This window comes from Amblyomma americanum, chromosome 1 (genome assembly GCF_052857255.1).
Source record: "Amblyomma americanum isolate KBUSLIRL-KWMA chromosome 1, ASM5285725v1, whole genome shotgun sequence".
NCBI lineage: Eukaryota > Metazoa > Arthropoda > Arachnida > Ixodida > Ixodidae > Amblyomma > Amblyomma americanum.
In genome coordinates, this window is record NC_135497.1 from 513,354,332 (window position 1) to 513,379,958 (window position 25,627).

The 25,627-nt window shown below is 45.2% G+C and overlaps 2 protein-coding genes across 7 annotated transcripts in view; one reads left to right on the forward strand and one right to left on the reverse strand.

Moving 5' to 3' along the window:
* Positions 1-11,592, forward strand: part of LOC144116183 (uncharacterized) — a 29,276-nt gene extending 17,684 nt beyond the window's left edge. The window contains exon 6 of one of the 2 annotated variants that reach the window (XM_077650900.1): positions 11,463-11,592. The gene's annotated coding sequence lies outside the window, so the exon portion shown is untranslated. Of the gene's footprint in view, positions 1-11,394 lie in introns of both variants that reach the window. The other variant, XM_077650901.1, reaches the window with a different exon arrangement.
* LOC144116184 (uncharacterized) lies at positions 138-19,205 on the reverse strand. 5 transcript variants are annotated; one of them, XR_013311773.1, is made up of 3 exons: positions 14,498-19,205; positions 10,571-13,611; positions 138-7,750 (listed from the first exon to the last, which is right to left on the reverse strand). XR_013311773.1 is itself a non-coding variant. In XM_077650902.1 (3 exons), exons 1-3 carry the CDS (start codon positions 14,535-14,537, stop codon positions 7,617-7,619), a joined length of 318 nt encoding a protein of 105 aa, XP_077507028.1. In that variant the 5' UTR covers positions 14,538-19,205; the 3' UTR covers positions 138-7,616. The 5 variants fall into 5 exon arrangements, 1 of the variants encoding a protein (XP_077507028.1); XR_013311772.1 differs by having other exon boundaries at positions 7,835-13,611; XR_013311774.1 differs by having other exon boundaries at positions 138-5,753; positions 6,345-13,611.
* Positions 19,206-25,627: the final 6,422 nt, after the last annotated feature.

The following is a 25,627-nucleotide window of genomic DNA, read 5'->3' on the forward strand; positions in this document are numbered from 1 at the left end:
ACACTCCAGGCACACAGGTCTACTTTGTCAATATTCAGGCTTTCGTAATGCAGTCATTTAAGGAGCACACGAAGGCACTCTCTCCCCAACAGTATAGGTCGACACATAAAACTGCAATAAAAGTGACAAAAGAAACGTACTAGGGAACAGCAATTTATTCTGTGGGCCAGTGCCCTCCAGTACCATGAACTCTCATAATGAAGCAGTTCACCCACAGGAATTTGTAGGCTGTTTTCATACACAGTTGGACAGCAGCTTTCACGTATTGCACTTGCAACACATTGAATGCTGAATATTAAAGAAGTTGCTTCTTTGCAGCAGACGAACCACTGCTGATGCCATGCTGCAGGTCTTTGGTGCGCACATGTAAGAGAGAGCCAAACAAACACGCACAATTAGTTTAGCTGTAAGAGAGGTTCCTTTCCTTGCAAAACCACAGTGCAAAGACGAATGCACTGGTTATGTATGTGCCCTTTCTATCTCTGTCTTCAAAGCTGGCCTGTATTGCTAACTGCATTTTAATGACAGAGTCACTATTTTCACCTGACTCAGCTTAAAGGGACACCGAGAACAACTCTATTGTTAGCAAAATCCAATATGTGGGCATTTCAAAGAGTTGTTTGTCCAGCAGCAAAAGACTAATTTATTGCAGAGAGATTTGGATTCTGAGTTCAGAACGATTTTTCCACCTCTCTGACTCAAACTCTGGACTCTCTGATGATGTCACCTCCAAAAAGTGACGTGAACCATGACGTAAATGCGGACTCTGTGGTTGTTGACTACAAGCGGGGCTAGCAGCAGCCAAAGTAAAAGCAACCGCCGGCCAGACGTTGAAGGCATCTTTTGTCTCTTCGTTGACACCAGCAGCTGGTATGGATCCCGTTCCCGGTCACAAAGTTTTCGCAATAAACTCTGTTAGCTTCGTCCTGCATTTCCCCAAACTTAGCCCCAGAGAGTGCACAATGCTTTTGAGGACTTAGAAAACTGGACTGCCTGGATACCAAGAGTATTGGGCACTGACGAGTTGGCAGCAAACGAGCTATTGCCTCGACCTGCAGAGTGCGGTCGTATGTTACTGCCGAGTCTCTCTCTCGACAGTGTCGCTCGAACCTTGGAACCCTCGTGTTCAGTAGATAGATGGATGTCGTTGCATGTGCCGTCCCTAGTGCCGCTAACCATGCGCTCCGTGGAAAGAATCTGAAGGGAGACTTCTTGTGAGCACTGCGCAGGTGCGTTAAGTGGCGGCTGTGATGTGTCTGCACTGTTGATTGACAGGAATACAGTAAAACCTCACTTGCAAGAAGGAACATTATTCAAACCACCTCATTTTGAGAAATGTAACTGCTGAATTGAGGGAAAAAAACATTTATTGACAATTTCACTTTATAAAAATGCCAATTGGCATTTCTTGGCACAAGTGCTGAACAGATCCTATTTCATAGCTCGCTGAATTCAGTCTGCGATCGCGCTTTCTTTAACGCGGAAGGAAATTCGTAATGCGTACGGTCCGTCAATAGCAGTGACGAAAGTAACCAAATTCTCTGCCTTGCAATTTTTGGATGCTTCACCCTTTTGCTCCGCAGTACTGTGAGAAAGCCACTGCAGCAGCTAATTGTCGCAGTGCTGCTTTTTAAGCTGCATGTCCCAGACCCGGCCAATTCATATACAAGTTCATCGCTGTAGTTGATAGAAGCTTCGCCTCGTTTCCCTTATGCACCGCAAAGAAACCTCAGCGTTTCTCCTCTTCATATTGGGACCCTGCAGAAATATCCATTGCGAACGCTAGCACGCAGTTTTTATTTTTTGTTCTTGATGGCGGCGGTGGTGCTCTGCCTCGTCGCATTGTGACACCGCAAAGAAGCCACCACAGTGTGTGACTGCCGCAAAAACACGTCATGTGCCCTCTCATTCGGCCCACTTGTAAGTTTGCACATGTGCGCTTGGTCAATAAACGTATTATACGAGCACAATTTGTCAAAATATTTAAGCGTAGTAGCCGGGAAATGGCGTTTCTGGGAACATATTAACCGGAAAAAATAAGACAATTATGTCCATGATTTTGAGTGTACGAACCGGGAATGTATCAACAAGGTTCTACTGTACTGACAAACTTCGTCCGAGGAACACTTGGAAAGCGTTTGGGTTAACTGCTGCTCCATACTTGTAAATCATGGCACATCAAAAATGAAACCACACAGACACGAATCGCCAGACCAAGGATACTGAAACGATCTGCCTGCCTCTGGCGCCACCAAGTAAAAGCTGTCTTTAACTTGCAAAATTCAGATGCTGCCTTTTCCACTCTTCGTTGTGTGATGAAAGTGCACTAGCATTTGGAAATGACGCTTGCTTCAATACTCAGATGCGTAACCTTCATGGGCATTTGTCAGCTTCATAGATAGTGTTATTTTTTGCGATGTCATCTCACCTGCACTTGCGAAGTTGGTCTGTAGCAACGATACCTATATTTTAGTTCTAGCTTTTTTCTACGTTCCAAGAGGTGTTTTTCAGCGAGACTGGTCTTTTTGTGATTAGGAGCTGGCATTCTATCAATACTAGCCAACTTAAAATTCTCCTCTGCATCCCACGAGACAACTTTTCCAGAAAAAACAGCAGATAAGAATACAATATTACAGCACGATAAAACTTTAAAAAATCGCACTTAGTAACAATGGGCCATGCTCTGCAGCATCTTGCATTGCTCCGCTGACGAATCAACAGTCAAGAAAATTAGCTATTTAGAGTCTCACTATCTCAAACAAACCACAGGCAGCAAAATTCGTGACATTGTAATTTCGGCTTGCAATTTAGCCTTTTATTGCTCGAAGAACGAACTACTTTTTCATCGAGTACGAATTCCGTGTGACGGCCCTGAAAGTGGGCCCTAATGAAAGTGTTAAAACAGATTGAATTTTTAATTTTGCTAAATATACATGCAAGGCCAGCAGTGAAACTTTAAAATAGTTCACTAAGAGGGAAATAACTGTTCATGTACATAAAGGTGAGGAGTGTAATTACCAATTGTCAAGTATGTTGGAATGACTAAAAAAAAACTGTCTTTATGCAGGCATCTTTTTGGAACTGCAGCATAAAAAAGTTACTTATTCTAGTTCATTGCACAGGTAAATATATAGGAAAAATAAGTAGCAAAAAATGTTTTTCAAGAAAAACAGCTAAAATGATTTGAAACATCTATGAATGCATAAAGCAGTCGAGAGGGTTACTATCTGCCAAATCCATACGCGGACAGGAAGATTTCCAGTTATAGTCCCATGTGAGGCAAGCCTTCAATGTTTACACATATAACTTGATCCCATTGTGGTTCAAGAATTCTAGCATCCTTCCCTTGCTATTGTTGAGATGACACATGGCACCATAGAAACCAAACCTCAGTGTTGGTAGGATGTAAACTGAAAAAGTAAATGTCACAAAAATCTTCCATTTATTTTTCTGTGTATCAAACTGAAACAGTTAGCTTTGGTTTCGCGAGACACTTTTAATGCTCCAACTTTGCCTTCATGTTTGGAACGGTGTAATGGGAACATGATTTCTGAATGATTTGCAAGAAAAATTAATATTTCAATAAAGTTTGAAAAATTCTTTTCCAAAAATGTGATGGGGCGCTTCTACCCTTGGGTGTACAATACAATAGCATTAGAGATCCCTCCCGTGCTTTTTGTTTTCCTAGGTTTTTGCTCACAAGCCCAAATGGCCTTTTTGTTACTGTGTGACATGCAGGAGTGTTGCAGAAGCAGTTCCGTAGTGCCACCTGGCATGGTAGGCAGGTTACGAGGACGCCGCATGATCATGTGACCTCTAATGACCAATTAATTTTCACCCCCCACAGTAGGCAAGTTGCGATAACCAATTCACGCGATCTCACTCGACCAATCAGTAATTAGATTGCGATGTCACAAGGTCACATGACCTGTCTCTACCAACCAGGGATTTTTATGACACAGAGAGATGCCACTTTTTCTGAAGAAATTGCACCTTTAAGGCTATTGCATTAATATGCAGTTTTCAAAGCAACCTCATAACATAAGCTTTTAAGGCCAAAAATGAAATGCACATGTTCCTATCACCAGCTGATTTCTGCAAGTAAACTACAGGGTTTGAAAAGTTTCTTGAGATTAGACTATACCGCCATTCACTTTCAACTGGGTTCTTTATGTGTGTGCGAATTATGAGCTTGAATAGAGTGGCTGGGAAAACTTTGAAATGCAAATTTTGCAGCAGTGGATGAGTCTGTTGCAGAACCATCACCAACAAAGCCATAATGGTCCATAAATTAAATTTTTACCATGAATGAAAAAATCGACAATGAGCAAAACTTGTCAAGACTATGGTAGAAATGAAAACATCTTGGGTCCAATTTCAATTCCGCATTAAAAATCGCATGAAATAAAATAAGCTGTAGTGAAACCTTGTCAATAGTGTATCAGACTTTGTGACCGCTTAGCAAAACACTGGCATAGAGGCAACAAATTTTTGGCCGCATGTTTTTTTTCATTTGGAACGATGCTATGTAAATAAAATTGTATATACAAGGACATGGCATTCGCTTAAGCCTGCTGATAATTTACGATTTTTTCCTCATGCCGTTTCGATGTGAACGCTGCATGGCAGCAGTGACATACGCACATACATGATGTGTCCAATTCACAGAAGGCATGCAAAAAATAATCGTTCAACTATTGGGTAGGCTTGCATAACAGTTGATGTGAGGTGAAACGAATAAAGCAGTGACCATACTGCAGTTTTTTTCATGCCTTGCGCAACCTGATCGCCTTGTGTACATCACAGCGGTCGTTTAGCACTTGAAACCAGAAAAGCGAAAAAAAGGCAGTTATAAATTATGCACCATTTGTTGGCGCAGTCCGTCTGCATGGCCATTTTTCAGTGTGCTGCGCATCATTCGAAAGTGAGAAAACAACTCAAATTTGGTTCTGTACTCTTTCAACACCATGTGTTTTCAGTTGGAACTCTGTTCTAGCAGATTTCTCAGAAATCGGGTTAAGCCTCATTTCTTCCCAAAACTGCAGCTTCTGGAAAATATAACTTGCCACAACACAATGCCAAGAGTACTGCATGGGTATTAGTGGATGCCTTGTACTTGTTATAGAACTGCATTTTTAGCACATGGTGTAACCTGAAGGTAAGTTCGAACAGTACATTTTCAAAGCGAGAGGCCTAGACAAGGCAGTGTCCAGCGTCATTGTATGACCACTACCCATGCTAATGACATGTTGAGCCAAAAGCTGGAACAAAGGAGCCAAAGGAAGAGGAAAGGCCAGCAGGATCTCCATGGCTGCTGCATTTCCTGCGGCATTGAATAAAGGTTTAACAAAAAAAAAGCAAGCAGTGTCCTCTGCATCCTGTCGTTTGTTGGTAGGAAAGAAAAACATGCACTAGATAGAGGTAATTTATCATTGTTGGTAACAACACAACTTTCCTAGCTACAAAACTTGAATAGCCTGCTCTGTACCTAAGTTTGAACATTAAGTTTGAACATTCCATGTTTATACGAAAACAAAGGGCCACCATTTTGCTGGATGTCCAAGGGACAGGGTGGACACGGGTGGATGAACTGCGACGTGTCGCTGGCATTGCGTCGAAGGAATCGGTCTAAGGGAGGCAAGTGGTAGTAGGAACAGAGAGGACCACAGGAAGACACCGGTGCACTCCTGTCAACAGCCCCAGGAACTTGGCAGCAGCAGGAAAAGCCATAGCCAGGACCCGTCGACGACATCCTGAAACGCCGTAGGCTTAAAGGGGCTCCGAATAAAGTTTTGGCATGCCTACGATGTTAAAGGGCGCTGGTCACAAATATCCTCCGGCTAGAATTTTTTAATGCGTTTTATGGAAGCTGAGTTATCTGTAGACAAAATTTGAATTTACGCATCTTTGCACCTTTCTCTCGTCACTTTTTTGCGCGCTGAAATGTTGGCACGCCTCTGTCGGTCCCACCCACTCGGTGGGAGAGGGGGCGGAGATTCCGGCCGCGGCCATGGGAGGGGCGTGACGTCATGGCAAACCAATAAAAGACCTTTGCTGCTGACGTAACGAGCTTGGGTTTCGGGCGAACACGCGGCACCGCAGGTCGCCGCGAATTTTAAATATATTGTAAATGATTGGTCCGCTTTTGAAGTACTGTACGCGGCATGAACACTCGGTGGCCTGTACTCCACATAATGAAAGGCGCTATTATAAGCAAGCTCAAATACGCTTTCCAGGAACCTTTTAATGCAGCCAATCCAAGGGAGCCTCTCGGCAGCACGATCCCTCTGCCCATCGGTCCACAGGCAGAGGCTCTTTCATTTTTATTCTTTTTCATTCCTCACCATAATTTATGTCCATCGGCTGCCACCTCCACGATTGAATGGGGCGCAGTAGGCTTGCATCGGTGGTTCAAGGGAGGTCTACGACAGCACGGACCTAGTGTCCGATGGCTGCCACCTCCATGATGGGATCACCCGACCTCCGCTGCGCTGTCTCCCTTCACAGCTCGGCGACACCACGGGTTCCCGAGAATCCGCAGGGACATTCCCGCAGGGAGATGATGGTGAACAGTGCTTCACCACGGACCCGAGCACCCGCGCTTCGCCGTGCGTGGCATCGCCGTGTCCGGGGAAAAGGGGTTCCTGGTGGTTGAGCCGATGCCGAGTGTTTGGACCTGTAAGGCCCCTCGGCGAAGGCAATACACCATTTTGGCCCCAGATTCCTGTAGACGGCACCTCCGACCTGACCCGACTGGGGGAAATCTGTATGCCTTTTCCTATCCTCTCCTCTATCTTTTACTTTCCTACCCCTTTCGCACAACTATCCTTCCTCCTACTCACTTCTTCGTTTTTCCTGGCAGCGAGGGTTAAACCTTGTGTGACCAACCACCGTGAGTTGCGCCATATTTGATTATAGTTAAGGTGTACAGGTGGCGTGGGCAGGCCTTCCTTGCAAATTCCTGTCTCGTCGCTTAGTTGGGCTCCATGGTGGGTGACTGGCACCATGACCGAAAAACTTAATTTTTTGTGGCTCCCCCACTTTAAAAACAAGATCGCTTTCTCAAAAGAGGGCAGAACGAGGAAGACGACTTCTTTCAAAAAAGAAGAGTAACTTTTCCAAAATATCACGTGATCCACAGTGAAGAAGAACATAAGCAGGCAAGAATAATATCCCCCTTCCTTGTGTCAATCTGCTTGACAGAAACATTAGGCATTGACTATAAGCTCTCAAAAATGGCCAGCGGCGATTTATTGCTTGAACTGTGCGACAATGTCCAACACTTTAAGTTCTCCAACCTAACGTCCATAGCGGAAATCCCTGTCTCCGTGACTTCTCATCACTCACTTAAAACTGCCCGAGGCGTAATATCCGAAAATGATTTTGTTCACATCACCGAAAAAGAAATGCTCGAAGGGCCCACCGACCAAGACGTCATAGATGTCCACCGAATCAAAATCCAGGACAATAAGGAAATAGACACCAAACACTTGACCCTTACGTTCAACACCAGCACATTGCCCGACACAATTGATGTCGGATATTTGAAAGTTAATGTAAGACCATACATATCCAACCCTCGCAGATGTTTCAATTGTCAAAGGTTCGGCCATGGCTCACAGAGTTGCCACGGTCGCAAAACTTGTGCAAAATGTGCTTCGAATGATCACCAGTCTGATGGATGTGACGCAGCCCCGCACTGTGCAAACTGTGAAGGAGACCATGCTGCATACTCCAGGGCGTGTCCGTCCTGGAAGAAAGAAAAAGAGATAATCACCATAAAAACAAAGGAAAACATTTCATTTAAAGAAGCGAGAAGGCGTTTTGCGCTTACAAACACATTCTTTTTCACAGCAAAACAAAACTTCGCTGATGTGGTGCGCAGGGGCGTAGCACCACACAGCAATCCGGCACCTGCCAAGGCCGCTTTCACAGAGCCTATGGCAGGGCCATCGACGCCCCAGGCAGGGTCAGCGAATGCTGCCCTGTCATTGCCAAAGCAGGGAGAGCCGGTCCATTGGTCGGCATCCCGCAGGACTTCCCCTGTCAGGGGAGGCCTGAAACTAACACAACCGCAGCTGCGTGGTCCTGCAGCAGTTCTGGCAAGGTGATGGATATAACTCCCAGTCCGCCTGCTTTGCAGCGGCGGAACTGCTCTCTTGAGCGAAAAAAAGACAGGCCCCTCATAACGGGCCCATACCTAAGTAAATCCCCTTTCATTTCCTCTCAAAAACACAAACATGCCTTTTTTGAATTCAGTGGAATTGTAGGGGAATGCGGAATCACAGTGACATAACACATATTTTAGGGTGAAAGTTACCCATAGTTTTATGTTTTCAGGAGACCAATCTTGGTCCACAACATGTGCATATCTTGAAACATTATCAAACTTTTAGACGCGATCGAGAGCAGGCAAATCGACTCTTGGGAGGCGTCGCGATTGTCGTTCAAAGCGGCGTCCCTGCTCAAGAGATCAAGCTCATTACAAAACTTGAAGCAGTTGCAGTCAGCATCATCACCTATAAAACACTAACAATCTGTTCAGTATACATTCCTCCACAATTTGCATTAATAGCCCATGATCTACAAGAGGTGGTAGATGAACTTCCAGAGCCATATCTGGTAGTTGGGGATTTTAACGCCTACTCCCCTTTTTGGGGAAGCGAGCGCTGCGACTCTAGGGGGCAAACCATCCAAGATTTTACTCTCAGAAACAATATATGTCTTTTAAAGACGGAAAAGGCCACATACTGCTCTCCAACCTCGGGCAATATGAGCTGTTTATATTTGTCTTTTAGTTCACCATCTGTTTTTAACGATTTTAAATGGAACGTTATCAACAAGCCATATGGCAGCGATCACCTTCCTGTATTAATAGTTTGACATCAGCACTATAAATCATCCCAACTAAACCGCGACATTGGAAGCTGCATTTAGCAGACTGGGAAATTTGAGCACAGGCCAATTTAGAAAATATAGCTTTAGAAAACCTCAGCATCAACGAAATGTTCCCGAATTGCATAATTACTGCCGTACACTTAGCTGTTCCTCAGTCTTCAGGAGTGGTGCGGCAAAAACACAGTGTGGTGGACAAAGGAATGCAAGGAAGCAAAAAACAACAAAATAGAGCTTGGGGCAAATTTCGCAGATACCCTACACATAGAACCTCAAGCTCAGTACGTCAGTCACAGTGCTGAGAAAGCCTCATGGCAGAGTTACATTTCATCTGTAAGCTGTCAAATAACAAAAAAAATAAGATTAACATTTGTCCTTGAACCCCGCGAACTTGATGCCCATCAATGCGGTTAAAAAAGGGATGCTCAACAGACCATTTAGTTCGCCTCGAAAACAATAAGAGAAGCTTTTATACACAAACAGCACTGTCTTGCCGTTTTCTTTGATATGGAGGAAGCGTATGATACAACCTGGAAGTTTGGTATCGTCCGCGACCTTGGCGACCTAGGTATTCGCGGTAGGATGTTAAACTGACTTCCTTTCCGACCGCTCATTTCAAGTACGCCTGGGATCAACTCTGTCCAGGAGCTTCGTTCAAGAGAATGGGGTTCCTCAGGGATGTATTTTAAGCACGACATTGTTTAGCATAAAAATGAATGCCATAAGTAAAATAATCCCAAAGTCCATCCTGTATTCAGTGTACCTTGATGATCTTCAAATAGCTTGCACGTCCTCAAACGTAGCAACATGCGAGAGACAAATACAGTTGACAATGAATAAACTAGTGACATGGGCAGATCACTACGGTTTCCAGTTTTGCACACAGAAAACAGTAGCCATCCTTTTCTTGCTTAAACGAAGCATACAAGCTGACCCTTTTATACACCTGAACGGATCACGGATACCTGTCAAAAAAGAGCACAACTTTCTGGGTACAACTTTTGACAAAAAACTCAATTTCCTGCCTCATATAAACGCACTGAAAAAGAAAGCCTCCGGATCCCTAAATATACTCAAAGTACTGTCATGTAAACGTTGGGGTGCTGACAGGACGTCTTTTACAAATTTATCGCTACATGGTACGCTCCACCTTAGACTACGGATGTATAGTTTATGGGTCAACGAGGCCTTCATACCTGAAACGACTAGATCCAATACATAATTTAGGTTGGCGTCTTTACTCTGGTGCTTACAGAACGTCAAACATAACTAGTCTTCATGTAGAAATCAACAAGCCATTGCTTACAGATAGAAGCACCATGCTCACATGCTCATACATTTTAAACATCCGTTCACTTCCCAAACACCTATGTTGCCCAATAGCCGCAAAGTGCCCATCTAGAACACTGTTTCACAACAAACCGCTCGCTATCAGGCTACTCATTCTGCGTATTGAAGAGATGTGCCAAAACAATTGCGTACTAGATACATTACCTAACATTGCTCAAAGACGAGATCCACTGCCTGCATGGTACCATTTTCCTGCAATCTGTGATCTCACTCTTACACAGTTTCATAAGAAACAAACTCCGCAACAACATATAGTACAAGAATTCCTTGCACTGGAAGAAAAGTACAGTAGTTTTATACAGATGGTTCAAAAACGGACGTTTACTTAGGAAGCGCAGTGGTCCGAGGGAAGTCGGAGAAAACAGTACGACTTCCACAGTGCTCATCCATCTTCACTGCAGAATGTTACACAGTCTGTGTGGCCATATAAAAAATAGAAAACGAAAACCTTACCAACAGTATTATTTACACAGACTTCCTCAGTATACTTACAGCTTTTCACTCTAGAAATGCAGTCACTCCGATTCTTGGTGACATCATGCACAAGATAGCAACAGCCCCAGCTCGTGGACAAAACAAAGTTCTGCTGGGTTCCCAGTCATGTCGAAATAAGAGGCAACGAGAGGGCAATTACTGCACTGCTAAAGCTCGTGGGAAGGAAATAAAAAAAGTAAATATACCTTTTAGCATTGCATAAACTTGGCACAGCGTAAATTAAGAGAAAAATGGTAGTCGGAATGGAACGGCGAAGTGAATTATAGACTACACTTGGTGAAGCCAGTTTTAGGTGAATTTAAATCGTGTGCACCAGGAACGTTTTAAGGAAGTGATTTTATGCCGTCTCCGGATAGGTCACACGCACCTTACGCATAACTTCCTGCTAACAAAGCAAGGCAAACCTATTTGCGAATGCAGAGATGATCTTACGGTCAATCGCAATTTATTTTCATGTGTGCAACTGGAAACACTGAAAAAAAAAGTATTTAACTCAATTTTATAATGAATGCATTCCTTTTCATCCAGCACTGCTCTTAGATGATAATGCCATTGTTAACATACATTCTGTTTTTAGCGTTTTAAAAGAAGCAGCGGTGCTTGAAAAACTAAATCTTGAACCACTGGTTTGCTTTAATACATGATGCACCTCAGCCGCTTTCTCATTCCTGAGAAGGCTGAGGCTTTTTATTTCAGATTCAGACCATTTTATTTCCTTTCAGTTGAAAGTGGAAGACGAGGCAAAAGGCATGGAGCCTGACAAGGCCTCGACTCCCATCTTTAGTTCGGAGCAGTCAAAACTTCAATACATTTGCAGGGATTTCTCCTGATGAAACGGTGTACACATAGGCATAAAATAAAAAGTACATATGAACACAAAATGTTGGAAACTGTGTGCTCGCAGAGGTGTGCTGCCTTTTGGGCTAATAATCTGGCTGCTTTTCCAGATTTTTGTTTGTAGCAGTGCGCTTTGCTGCAGATGGCTGCTTATCTGGAAATTGCTTTAGCGCTTGTCTTATCTCATGGACTTTCTTTATCACGAACTCTTCTTAAGCTGCATCGCCTGATTCCTTGTTCGCTAAGTCTTGTAAAGCAGCTCCAAGCAAAGTACGGATGTTTTCAATACCACGACTTTGCGGCTCAGGGATTGCATCAGCCTGGATGCTGTCGAGAAGTGCCTGGGGCTCATCTAGAGCGAATGAATCATTTTCTGTTGAAGTCGAAGGAAGAGCTGCGCCTTTTTCAGTCGATCCCTGAGCGCTTGAATTGTCTTTTTCACGCTCCCATTGAGCAACTGCATTCATATGCTTACACAAACTCAAGTGCTGCTTGTAATCCAAGAATACACATTGCAAGGTGTGGATACATATGTTGCATTGTTTGCAACTGTAGCTGCACCCTTATCATGGTATGCTGCCCTTTACTACAGTGTGTTTAAACTCTTGCAAAGATTGCGACTGCACCAGCCACCATCCATCAGGTGATTCACTCGCGCCAGATTGAGCGAGCTCGACACCTGCGCAGTGCTTCTTATAGCAGTCTGCTGTCCGGTGGCTTGCCATGGGCCTCACATGTGAAATGAGCTGCTTGATGAGCCGATCATTCGTAAATTCTAGTGAAGTATGCAGCAATTTGTCCAGGCGCTGGCATTGCTTTCTTCGCAAATAAACAGCCTTTAGCTCATTGTGCATAGACTCTATGTGATTGTTTGTCGTGAGGCCAGTACCTTGCCTATAGCAATGCGCCCACTGCTCATGACGCTTCGCATAAGACTTTTCGAAATACTCCACAAAGTCTTTGCACTCCCCCACAGACTTAGCCGCCAGAAATTTTTGAAGAAGAGCCTGAAATTCTGGTACGCTTGGGCAAGCCATCGAAGTGCGCAGAGTGTCTGACCAGTTTTTTATTTTCATCGCCACTAACTTTGCTAAGTTTGGAGGTCCAACTTCGTCTTATGTGCCAGGTGCAGAGCAAGCGTCTCTGAGGGATCCTCATTACCTTTTGTCAAGCATTGCAATATGCTGCTGCATCGTCAGACATGAAGGCCTCACAGCAAAGTGCCTGACCAATACTATCTTTTATTGCCTGAAAAAACCGAACCATAGTTTCCTCCGATGTGCTTTGAGAGAGGAGATAAGCACAAGGTATGCCTGACCAGTCAGCCGCAATTACGAGCACTGTCATGAGCAGAAGCCCATAAGAATTCGTAACATGCGTCGTGTCAACACATACAGCCTTGGTGCCATAGTGCAAAAACATTTCCCTTTGAGTGCAAGTCATAAGGGCCATGTTAAACTCCTTGACGTCTTTTCGTGAGAGCAACTCGTTATCAGCATACAACAGAGCCGAATCTGTGCTTTCCTTTAGATCATGGATCCACATCTGCATACTGATAGTCATCGGGATCTCTTTGCTCCTCATTTCCAATTTGGTACTTTATGTTATATATATCTTTCGTAGTCAAAGTATGGAGCCTGTCCAATGCAACTTCAGCAAATGAGTGTGCATCTGCAAGAATCCTTCTAATGGGGACTCCTATACCGAGCTTTTGTGCTATGGCAGCCACTTCAGTGGCGGACAAGCGCAGGTGTGTCACACTCTTCTCATGGCCATAGTGCTCGGCCTGGTACTCAACGGTTACCTTTTCACCATCCTGAGTGACAACCATACCAGCAAAACAATGTTTGTTGCATTTCACACTGCCCACTGCCTTTGGCTGCCGTTTACCTTGTCTAGACTGCACAGCTACTCCGGTACGGTGGCACTCTAGGTACCTCTTTGTCGCTCTAGAGGACAAACGCGTCACCCCTCTCTTTGCGATGAAGTGCGCTTGCTCCTTCCTTTCAGTGTTTTCCTTCCAGGCTTGAAATTCTGCAAAAAGAAAAAAATATATATATTTATGCAGAGACCACACAATGAGTGCATTTGATCTGCTATGTTCACAACCATTTACATGACATTCTTCAAGCCTTAAGGCAGCCAGCTGTAGGCTTTGACCAAAAAGCGGAAGTTAATCACTCTCTACACGACACAGCTACTAAACGACTGCTCAGACTACTTTGAAGACAGCACATCGCCACGATGGCTCGATAGTTATGGCGCTTGGCTGCTGACCCGAAGGACGCGGGTTCAATCCCAGCCGCGGCTGTCGCATTTTCTAGAGGCCAGTCTACTGTGTCCGACGTCAGTGCACGTCAAAGGACCCCAGAGTGTCCCTAATAGTCCGAGTCACTTTGAGATGGTAAACCTCCATGAACGTAAAACCCAAAACACTACCAACACTTACACTTCACTACTGTTGCCAGCCTAAGCTTTAAAAACGGTTCAGTGCACTTTTTAAAGCAGGCGTTAGGCATTTTACAAATCCAGCAACCTGTAAATAGCCTACGAAAGATCCAACACTAATCCTGAAAGGGCACATTATTACGGTATACCACCTACCGCTGTTTAAAAATCTTGAAGATTACCATGCCCAGTCTTCAATGTGTTTACACTGCATGCATTTATTTCAATTTCACTTGTCTTTCATTTCAAGCACCAGAAAGACCACTTCCGATATAAGGTGAACAGTGGGGCTAGTTGATGCACGATATACTGGTGACAACAGCATCTAGAGGATGGAGGATAAGGGACACAGCACGCGCTCTGCACAACACAGCACGAGGGCTTCAGACAAACCTTCCCTGTACACAAGCTAACATATTCCTTCATGCGTGCATACACAAACAAAACCTAAGAACATGTGATTCTTTCTCACCTGCAATGGAAGAGAACTGAACCGTGCTGCGTCTCGCCATAAAGCCATGCTCCTGCTCGTGGTGCTGCAACAGTTCACGACGGTGGAGAAAAGCATTACAACAGAGGTCACATGCGAAAGTTTTCTCACGAGCTGATGAGCTCGCAGCTTCGGGGTGCTTATTTCGCACATGGCTACTTTGGGATTTCAGAAAAGCAAATTCAGCTTTGCGCACAGGGCACAGATACTTATCTCGCGCTGGTGACTCAGCAGGTGGTTAATTTGGTCCTTCCATTCCAATGAGGCCACGAGGCGGCAGGCACAATGCTCACAGCACTGAAAAGAAAACTTTAAACAAAGGACGCGCAACTGCACTGACAACAAAACGTAAAACAAAAAGGCGCAACTTCACTGAAAACAAAGCGTAAAACAAAAGACGCGCTAATGCGCGCGCGCTACTGCGCGAACTCGCGAGTGGACAAGAGCACTGAAAACAAGACAACAAAGTACGCGCAACTGCGCAAACTGGCGAGTATAGAACGAGAGAATGTGACCCAAACGCAATTGGCGTAACAAGTATCAAAGAATCCCGGTGCACCTCAAGCGCAATTAACGGCGATGCCCTAGCCCATTGTCCTAACCTAGGCGAGGTAAGTAACCTGACCGCGTAACTACAGTGTACTAGAATACTTTCCAGTGGCGCGACCACGCCTCTCCACCTGACGCGTGCGGTGTCTCCTGCAGCGGCGGCGCTGCCATCGACCACTCTTGAAAGCTCGCCCCTGCAGCGTACACGGCACACCAGAATGGAAGGCTTGTTTCGTCACATACCAACGCTGTTTCAACGTAATTCAACTGTTGTTTCGCCATTTATTTAAATTCTTTTTTCAGACAACCTTTTCAGCGTCAACTTTTATTGACTCACCCTACGATTTCGGACTTTTCATTGTAAACAAAACTAGAAGCAGACGAAAGCCAGTCAATCTATTTTTCGCGACCTCAGCATTTCGCTAACACGGGTAAGAATATTGCGAGAGTACGAAATTTCGCGAAGCAGAGGTTCTTTCTGGGACCAATTCTGCGATTTTCGAGAAAAATCGTTTACAGTATCTGCCATTTTGTACAGATGCAAAATAACTGGTAGATTTAATTTGCACGTTATTTCATACGCGCAAAAGCACGGTAATTTTTTAGTGCTCGCGGTAAGCAAGGTTTAATACGCGACGCCAACAAGAAAAAGAAAGTGCGAAACTGAGCCCACTGGTCGACAAATTTTATTCCACATGCTTTTCATCTTATTCAAAGTAACACAAGGAGAGCAAGCGGTCTCAATACACGGTTGCAAGGGCGGCACAAATGTAGCTATTTAAGCCTGCTCAGCTTGAGGTGTTCCGCTGCCTTTCGCTTTGACAGCATATTGGACTTGTTCAAGCCCTTGACAAAAAATGCAGCCGTGTGGTTACATAAAAGCTGACTACGCAAGGAGTCAAACTTTCTGCATGCACTCTGCATCCCACCTTTAAGGGGGAAGCGCAATGTATCATGTGCAAGATGTCCATCACACTTTCACGGTGTACCTTTCGTGCACTGAAACAACTTGTGAAAATGTCCTCTAGCCTGGTTATAAGACGAAACAGTTCAAGCGAGGGGTAGAGCAAGCCTCCTTCATCATTGTGCTGCACAAATGCTGCAGCATACAAGCGGCGTCCTAGCTCTGCTGGAAGTAATAGGCTGTCGATACAAACAGAACACTTGCTTGGAAGTACACATTTCTTTGCCACATAGCCAGAGATATAATATATTAGCCTAGAGTCACTTTGCTGCACATGGTAATCATGTCCCACTGTTTCAGCACTGTCACATGAACCCGAAGGTCCCGCTTGCTCTTCTGTGCAAAGTTTCACTGTGTCAATCAGCTGTTGCTTTGCGGTTTCCTCCTCGTCCCCAGTGTCAAGAAGAGAACTGATGACATCGCTGTCCGCATTCCCACCTGCAACACTGTGAGCCAAATTATAAAAAGACAGACAGTGAACTGTAGGCACGAACTGTTGCGGCGTCGGGTGAGAGTTGCAGCCAGATGACAGTCTAACAATCCCGAAGAAGTTCTCCACTTTATCTTGACTAAGCCGGGACGTCAACAAGTAGCTATAGCCAACTTGCTCGTGCAAATAGTGAAGGAGCTGAAGAGTACTAGTCAGGGTAACTCTTAAGCCCTCCGCTGCTGACTCTTCTTATGAGTATGCTGCTCCCAGATGTCCAAGAAACTAAGCATCTCCTTTATTTTCTCAACACCTGCAGAGGTATGTCTCAGTGCTTCCGCTGGGTACCTTGCAGTCATTACACCAATCAGGGACTTCATTCTCATGAAGAACTTTTCCGTGGCTTCAATATTACCGCAGCTCCTCTCCAGCTGAGTCCGGTACAGAAAAAATGTCGCAAAGGACCACGGCCAAACAGTTGGTAAGCATAACTTGCGCGCATTTTTTCAAAATTGTTGGGGCTGATATGCACGCCTGTTATTCCTGGCATTGCCTTCATTGTAACAGCATTACTGTCGAGTTTGAAAGCCTCTCGAGCAAACTGCATGGAAACCAAACCCTCAGGGGTGTCAAAATTTTTGACGAGGAGCCGGTTTCTGACATTTTTGACCAGGTGCGGGAAATCGGAAAAAAAATGCAAAAAACGGCTGCTGTCGACAGGATGTGGCTTCTTACAGACCACTTCTTTCGATGTTGCTCGAATGTTGAACATGCGCCACATTTTCCTGTTCCAGGATGCTGCGTCGCACGTTATGTAGTCCACAAAGAGACCAGCTCTTTCTGTCAGAACTGTGGACTCGAGCACAATTTTGGCCAACAGGTCACCTTTCACGTTCTCATTGCTCCCAAAAACACCAATAACTTGAGACCAGCTTCCAACAAGCGGCACGAACATTACAACGAGGCCATGATTACATGGTAATGTTTTTTCATTTTCTGGAGTATATGGTCCCAAGTCAACAAAGCCTTCAATCATTGCACCTGTTGTCACTGTCAGATGTTCAGCAAGCTTCATCTCATCTATGATTATTCCACAGTGGCGGTGGAACACGTTCAGTTGAGCAACTTTCTTTTTCAAAACATCCAGCATCTTTTCATTAATCCCGTAGCCGCTCCTGTACTGGGCAGTGTACTTGCGTAGGGTTTTTTCACTTGGCAAAACCAAGATTTTCTGCTTCGGGCTTCTCATTTTCAGAAGAATGCACTCCAGAATCCAGTCTTTCGCATATTTCGTGCCCCGTGGACTCTTCCTTCTGGCTGCCTCAAAACACTGCCTGACAGCGAGCTGCTGCTTTGGAGACAAAGCGCTTATTTTTTCAGCGAGTACTTCCTCAGCTGTTCTAGCACACTCACTTTTCATTTTTTTGAGGTTCAGCGCGAGATTCTGTAGCTTTGATACAAGTCGCTGGTTTTTTCGTGCACTTGCTTGCAGCTTCCTCGTAACGCTGCCGCGGTTAGTGTTACTATTCTTCGTTCCTTCACGCCTATTGAGACGTGACTGGCGCGTAACTAAGGCTTTTCGCAAATATTTGCAAACGACGCAAGCCGTTCCCTCTTTCACTGCCTTTCCTTGGCAGTTAGTGCTATAGGCTGTACCCGACTTGTGCGCAATTTGGCTTTTCAAGTGTACAGTAAGGCTGGTCAGCAGGCAGCTTTCATTCTGCAACGCTGCGCTTTTGCAGATATGCATTTCGTGTGCTTCCTGCAGGATGTTAACGGCGTCTTGAATTGTTGCCACTGGCGCACCAGCCACCTGCTTACCCAGCACGAACGTCTTCGACTGCAAAGCGCCACCGCTGTCGGCAGTCATGAACACGGCCTTTTCCACTGTCACCTCACCTGAAGTCGAGTCGAGGGTACATGAAGTGAAACATACTCCGTATGCGTCATAAAGTTCATGTAGCGTCCAACGCTTCCCAGGCACCTTCATATCCATCAGCGCGGCGACAGTCGCGGCCGCACCAACTTCGTTGCCCGCCGCAGGTTCGTCTACCTCGGTCTCCTCTGCAACCTGTCTTCGTGCTTTTTTCTCAGGCGCGACTTCGTCACTGCCCTTCCTTTTCCTTCCATTTCTCTGGGGAGTGGGCTTTTTGCTTAGGTAAGCTGGCAGGTTCGGCAGAATTGTGGGGACTGCGTCCGGTGCAAGTGTAGGCGTCCCTCGTGGAATGCGAACTTCTCCATTTATGCGGTGCACGCAGTCTCTGATAATCAGGTGTTGCTCAAAATGCAGTTTACATACCGCGCAATCTTCGGTTAGCGGCTTGTCGGCTCTGTGTAGATGTCTTTCCCACGTGGACCTCCGCTCAGGATCTGCAGGCACCTTGAACAGCGACAGCTTCTTTGCACTTTTTGTTCGGGCGTATACTGTACTACACCCTGGGGCGTAGCAGTGGTTGAGGCGTTGCTTTTCACTCATCGATGCATTGAGTGGGCGCATTCACATGAGAAGAGTATGTAAAACACAACCGCACGGAACGAAAAGGCACACCCGAAACACCGCACTGAAATGCACTGGCCGTGCACGCCGAGACCAGCCGCCTTCAAGAGTGGTCGACGAGAGCGCCACCGCTTCGGGCTACACTTCTGGTGACGCGGTAGGAAGGCGATCCTCCCTCCGTTCGTTCCACTGCCCTCTTCTAGTACACTGTAGCGTAACGGCAGTCGGCGTGTCTCTGCGGTCCGACAGATTCAAATCTGTGGCTTCTGTGCCTGCGAAAGGAAAGTAGTCACGTGATTTGACACACCAAATAACAATGTACCAACAAATTCAATTCACATAGAAACAGAACATAAAAAATGTGTTTATAAAATTCATAAGCTTTGTACTGCAATCATATCCAAAATTTTTATTTAAATGCGAAACAAAAACAAACAAATGTTGCTAGGGACAGAGAATTCTAGGGAGGAACCAGAGCTAGGAACTGCTGGGGACGGACTGAAGTAAGCACAAAGAAAAAGGCCGGTTCCGGGCTCTGTCTAGACGCTTCGGTTTTTTACAACAAATACGACTAGGGTGGGGCCTAGACTTTTGTCATGTGACTAAACGTCAGCAACCCTGATCATGGCGTCACGGTCGGCCTGCACGGCGTGAACCAGTTCACTTCAGTTCAGAAAAAGTTCCGCGTTCATGCAGCGCCAGTTCAGCAGTGCAGACCTAGCGCGACACTAGCGACGATCAGAAACGAACGTCAAAGTGCAGATGTCGTGCAAGCCTTCTGCTTTTGCCGCGCTGGCTGCGCTTGGATGTTGCGTCGTCCCACAGTTTTTCGTTGTTTACCTCTCCCGTTTACTGCGTGGACGAAAAAAAAAATGAACCGTGGCTTACTGCCTACCATCATGCAAGCGGCTATGGACCTGGTGGACTCCGATAGCGAAGAAGAGGAGTTCGACGACTTAGTTGTGATGATTGCAGAGAAGCTGGTAAGGCTGGACAGGAACCGTGTGCCGCGGTACTGCGAGGACGTTGCGAGTCGATATTTTGACTTCGAGTTCAAGCGTCTTTTACGCCTATCACGAAGCACGTTTGACGCTCTTGTGGCGTAGTTTAGACAATCGCCGTTTTTCCCGCACCCCATAGGAGGCCGTCCGCAAATGAGCCCAGAAAAAACATGCCTCGTCGTTCTCGGTTACCTGGGCACACAGTGTAGCATGTATTCATTAGCCGACCGCTTTAATGTTTCAGTGTCATCGGTGCATGCCTGCGTCAAAAGAGTGCTGGATTTTTTAAACAGCATCAGCTCCTCCGTCATCGTTTGGCCGAACCGTCAACAGCAAGAACGCAGCAAGGCTGGCTTCTTGGCGAAATCTTGTGGCAAGGGACCACGTAACACAATCGGCTGCGTGGACGGCTGCCACGTTGAGATCAACAAGCCTGATGTGCCACCGCAGTCTTACTACAATCGGAAGAAGTGGCCATCAGTGATTCTTCAGGGCATTTGTGATGACAGAAATAGGTTAATTGATGTCTTCATCGGGTTTCCGGGCTCGGCCCACGACGCCAGGGTGCTTCGAGAGAGTCCATTTTTCGAAGATGCCGACGACAAATTCACCGATGGACACTACATCCTTGGGGATTCGGCGTACCCGCTGTTGTCATGGTTGTTGACACCATACCGCGACAACGGGAGCAGCTTTGCAGCGTGGAAGAAAAAGTTCAACAAGTTTCACTCGCAACAGCGTGTTGCAATTGAGAACACGTTTGGCTTGCTGAAGCAACGTTTTAGGAGGCTCTATCTGGTCGACGCTGCAAGCATTAAACAATGCTGCCTAACAATAATGGCCGCATGCGTATTTCACAACATGTGCAACGATGAGCGTGATTTTTTCGATGAACTGGGCCAGCTGCCCGAGCTGGAAGAAGTGGAAAACGACGAGGACAATGATCTGGATTTTGACTGCAGCGCTACCAAACAGTGCGGAATGCTATCGCCCAAAAGCAGTGCTGAGTGTGTACTAGCTTTGTATGTGCACTTTAAGCATGTGACACATTTTTAGTGATTGCCTTTTTGACATACAGAGTGTGTCATATTATTAAGTGGTGCATGCAAGTAATTATGATGTAATACTGATGGAAAGTCTTCAAAAGGTGATTTAGGATTCAGCATGGTCGTTTATTTGCTGTGGACCCTGTGCCTCTACAGCCTTTACAAGGCACTCAAGGAGAGCTATTTTCCGCTCAAAGCGTTCGGCCCGCTCTATCTTGGCTTCCTGAAATGTATCGAGCAGTGCCTGCAGTGAAGCTACTTCCTTGCGCTTTCTTCTTTGTTGAGGCTCAGGTGTCCTTGATGGCCCTGGCTCGTCGAGGGTTTGAGATGGCAACTCAGCATCATTTTGCTGCCCGCTGCAGCTGCCTGTGTCGGCAGGCGTGCTGTCAGGAATGAAAGATTAGGTTATAAGAATCATCAAAATGCATAATTCAAATACATACCCTACGTCTTTCTGGTCTATGACTGCCGCAGCCTTTAAATGGCTGCCGCAGCCTTTAAATCATATATCCGTTAACCAATTGCGCGACGTTCGCGCGTCCTGATGATTATTTCGCTCTTCCTATTGTTGCGGGTTATTTAATACAAATAATGTATTTCCTTTTTCTCTTTTTTTTTCAGCACGATTCATCTTTTCAATGATTCACCGCGGGCACAAAATTGGTCTTGACGTACCGTTTAGAGTGCTTGCTTGGAAAATAATTCTGGAAAAGTGAAAACCCAGTACGTACTAACTTTTTATTTTGGTATTGCCTGTATTATTATTGTACTAGCATGTTAGAAATATACTAGTAGTGCATGAAGTGGTTCACTGATGGTGCGTCTTCGTCCTGATGTGCTCATTCGCCGCTCTGCGGCGAAGCCACATAACCGGGGTGCAAGGATATGCTATGGTGCATGAAAATATGCGATATACTACATTATTATTTCTAAGATATATGCTATATAGTATTGCTACAAGGGAAGCTTCACAGGGCAAAAAAAGAAAAAACGGCGCTGAAAAATATGAAAAGGCCAACGTGCTCCGAGAACTAAAAGTGGCTCCATCACAGAACAGCAGTGTTCAGACCGAATACTCCTATCTTTACACTCAGTGGGATATTTTTTTATCAAATTAACGCGCTACACTCGTAGTTGGCGAGACAAAACGGTGTATACACAGCACTGACAACTGCGTTTATTGCGAAAGGGGTGCATGCATTCCATGCATGTTCAGTTATTACGTGCATTCAAGCAAACTCGATCATCAGCAGTTGTCACTTCCGTGCGCCCCTTCGCTTCGCGCGTTATGAGGGCCAGTTGGTCATATATATATTTTTGATATCAAACATGTACAACCAACTGGCCCCCACTGCTGCCTAGTGAAACATATATATGTGCCGCTTAATTTTATTTCACACGTATACGGACGTAAGACAGGCCGGACTGGTCCCATCATGCGATTACTTTCTGCGGGGAAAAATTTTCAGTTCCGCGAACTGAGAACAAAGAATATGCAGTATTCTGCAGGAAATATTAAAGAATACTTCAAAATGCATCTCGTGCTATCTTTGTTAGCTGCCTGTAAATGTTAGCTGTTAGAAGGTAGTTAAGGTGACCTTCGCCATTAAGCTTTTAAGCCGCCATGAGAAGCCAAACAAACAATTGCCTTAGGGGCCACGGTGGCTCAGTGGTTAGGCCGGGCGCTCGGCTACTGATCCGGAGTACCCGCATTCGAACCCGACCGTGGCGGCCGCGTTTCAATGGAACTGAAACGCAAAGGCGCCCGTGTGCTGTGCGATGTCAATGTACATTAAAGACCCCCGGGAGTGGTGGAAATTATTCTGGAGCCCTCCACTACGGCACCTCTTTCTTCCCTTCTTCTGTCAGTCCCTCCTTTATCCCTTCCCTTAGGGCGCGGTTCAGATGTCCCCCGAGATAAGTGAGACAATTACTGCGCCATTTCTTTTCCCCAAAAACCATTTTTTTTTCATGATGTACTTGCAGCAAAGCTACGCAGGGTGGTGACAGATGGAAAGCACGAGGTACGACTATTAAGAAGGCGTAGGCATCGAGCAGGGAAAGCAAAGAAGGGCAATATGAACACATTTGTTCATATTGCATGCATTTCTTTAAGGGGAAAACCCCCTTAATTGCATCATATATAGAGAGAGTGCAATACAAAACGACACATTAAAAATATCAAGTATGAAGTTCTGTAATTTGCAGGCTGCTTTTGATATCATTCAGCCCCATTGATCCTAGTATATGAAATTTAATTCCCCTTATGTAATACGCCAAAGAATCGAGCCCGGTCTTTAAAATAATAAAACAAATATAATTAACTTTCCACTGTTTAAAACTTGATTGAGCGCATGTACATTTTGGACTGTGCCATGCATGTCATATATTACAGTAAGCTGCACTTTGTAAAATATCCACCAAGCAAATGCGCTTCTGTCATAGCCCTTTGGTAATTAATATGGCTGCACGCGGAAGGGTGCAGCCATGTAACTGATGAAAAGGTCTTTAAAATGAGCCAGCACAGTAACATCTATCTCATGCAGCTTGCATGCACCTGTGTTTTATTGTTAATTATCTTAATCATTTTGCCTACATACGACAATTGTGATAGTATGGTGAATGAACCAGTGCTTCCTAAAGTGTGTTTTGTTGGTCATCATTTGGAACAGTCAATCTCAGTTCATCGCAGGGTGAAGGCCAATCACAAACCTCTAATCACTGTTTTCTGTCAGTCTTGGCTGCACCATTCAAGCTAATTTCTAAGTCTGATTTTTTAATTGCTGTTAATCACTTGGCAGCTCACAACAGTGCTGAAACAGTCAAGGACACACAATATCTCTGCTTTCTTTCAGTATAAGTTATACATTTACATGATATGTGGCACTGGTCTCCTCTAGGTGCATGTACTGCACAGTCTTTGCCAAAAAATGTACAGCATCAGGGGTTTGCTTCCGAACCATGTAGCGTGGCTCCTAAGCATATCTGACAGTTGTAAGCTTGGGAGGGTCGAGGTTTTAAGTTCCTCCCGCCTCCATGAGATTACGGTCCCTGAGCGTACAAGAGGAGCTGCACTGCAGGGCTCAGAAGCCTTGGGCTGTATAATTTTGACAAAGGCCGTTTGGGACCCAATACTAATTTCAGTAAATTATTCTTATATTTAGGCTCCAGCTACTGCAACTGACTGGTCGCAGGAGAACTTTGAAAAAAAAAAAGAGGCTGAATGTCAAAGGCACCAAAAAGAAAGGGTGCCATGCGACCTTGAGCCTGAAGCGGATTGAACTGTTTCCAGATTTTAAGGTATGTTCATATGCATAACAAGCACGGAAATTTTAGCAGCTCAGCTGTGTTCTTCTGCCTTAATAATACATTCTCACATTAGTGTGTGGCCCAAGCAGCTCTGTAACCATTAGTTGTGAAAGCATATATTCCTTTTTTTGCACAGAAACTCTGTTGCTACTTTCTGAAAATCAAGCTGTCAAAAAATAGGTACTATTCTTGAGCTGAAATTCAAGTACAAATAAGCTTGCTTTTGACTATTCACTCCACAACTAGATTTTTTTTCCTCTTGAGTTATGTATAGTAGTGAGAATGAAAGTTCCTCCACCAGTCTTCAAAGTCATGGTGCAGTGTTTCTAAGTAAAGCCAAGTGCCCATGTGGCAAATAAATGGCCTTTACAATTTGACAAAGGGTATATGCGCTGCGACAATGCCTTTGCACCCCTTCTCCATTCTTCTTTTCAGTCCCCTCAACCCTCCTCTCCAGTGCAGGGTAGCCAACCGGAACACCCTTCTGGTTAACATCCCTGCCTTTCCTCTTCATCTTGGGTGCTTCCCTATATCGTTTTCAACATCTCGTTGGTCATCGTAAACATATGCCAGCCTTGTTGAAGGATTCTGTCAATGTGCATATCATGTGATACATTGCTGCAAATAAGACCAGGTCAGTTCCAGGGTTTGGTGGCTTGAGTCTCTGAGGCACTTTTCAAAGCCTCATCCTGGATTAATAACGAGCATTAAAAGAGGATTGAAAATCATCAAGAAATAAATGAAAGCACTCGCTGAGGATCCTTTGAATATCTATCCACAACTTTCTGTGCCTCCAGCTTTTTACTCTCATTTTTCATCATCAGCAGAGCAGCAGCAGCCCGATTATGCCCACTGCATGACAAAGGCCTCTCCAGTATCTCTCTAATTAACCCTGTCCTTTGCCGGCTGCGGCCACCTTATCCCAAAAGCATTTCGACCTCATCCACACACCTAACCCTCTGCCGCCCCCTGTTAGCCTGGCTTACCTTCTCTTGGTATCCAGTCTGTTACCCTTACCACCCATCGGTTAATCATCTTGTCTTCATATTACGTGAACCGCCCAAGCCCATTTATGCTTCTTGATGTCAACGTGGATGTCGTTAACACGGATTTGTTCCCTGGCCCACTCTGCCCTCTTCCGGTCTCTTAACATTATACCCATCATATTTCTTTCCGCACTGCATTGTCCTCAATTCAAGTTGAACCCTTTTCATTAGCCTCCTTGTTTCAGCCCCATCGGCAAGTACCGGTAAGACGCTTTCTTCTTCAGTGATATTGGTAATCTGCCATTCACGATCTGAGAGAAGCTGCTAAATGTG

Coding starts and splice junctions, on each gene's coding strand:
- LOC144116184 (XM_077650902.1), bottom strand. CDS start 14,537: ATGGCGAGACGCAGCACGGTTCAGTTCTCTTCCATTGCAG. Junction 13,612..14,497: donor TCAGTTCTCTTCCATTGCAG/GTGAGAAAGAAT, acceptor TTCTTTTTGCAG/AATTTCAAGCCTGGAAGGAA. Junction 7,751..13,467: donor AGCTGTGCAGTCTAGACAAG/GTAAACGGCAGC, acceptor TCTTTCTTCCAG/GACGGACACGCCCTGGAGTA.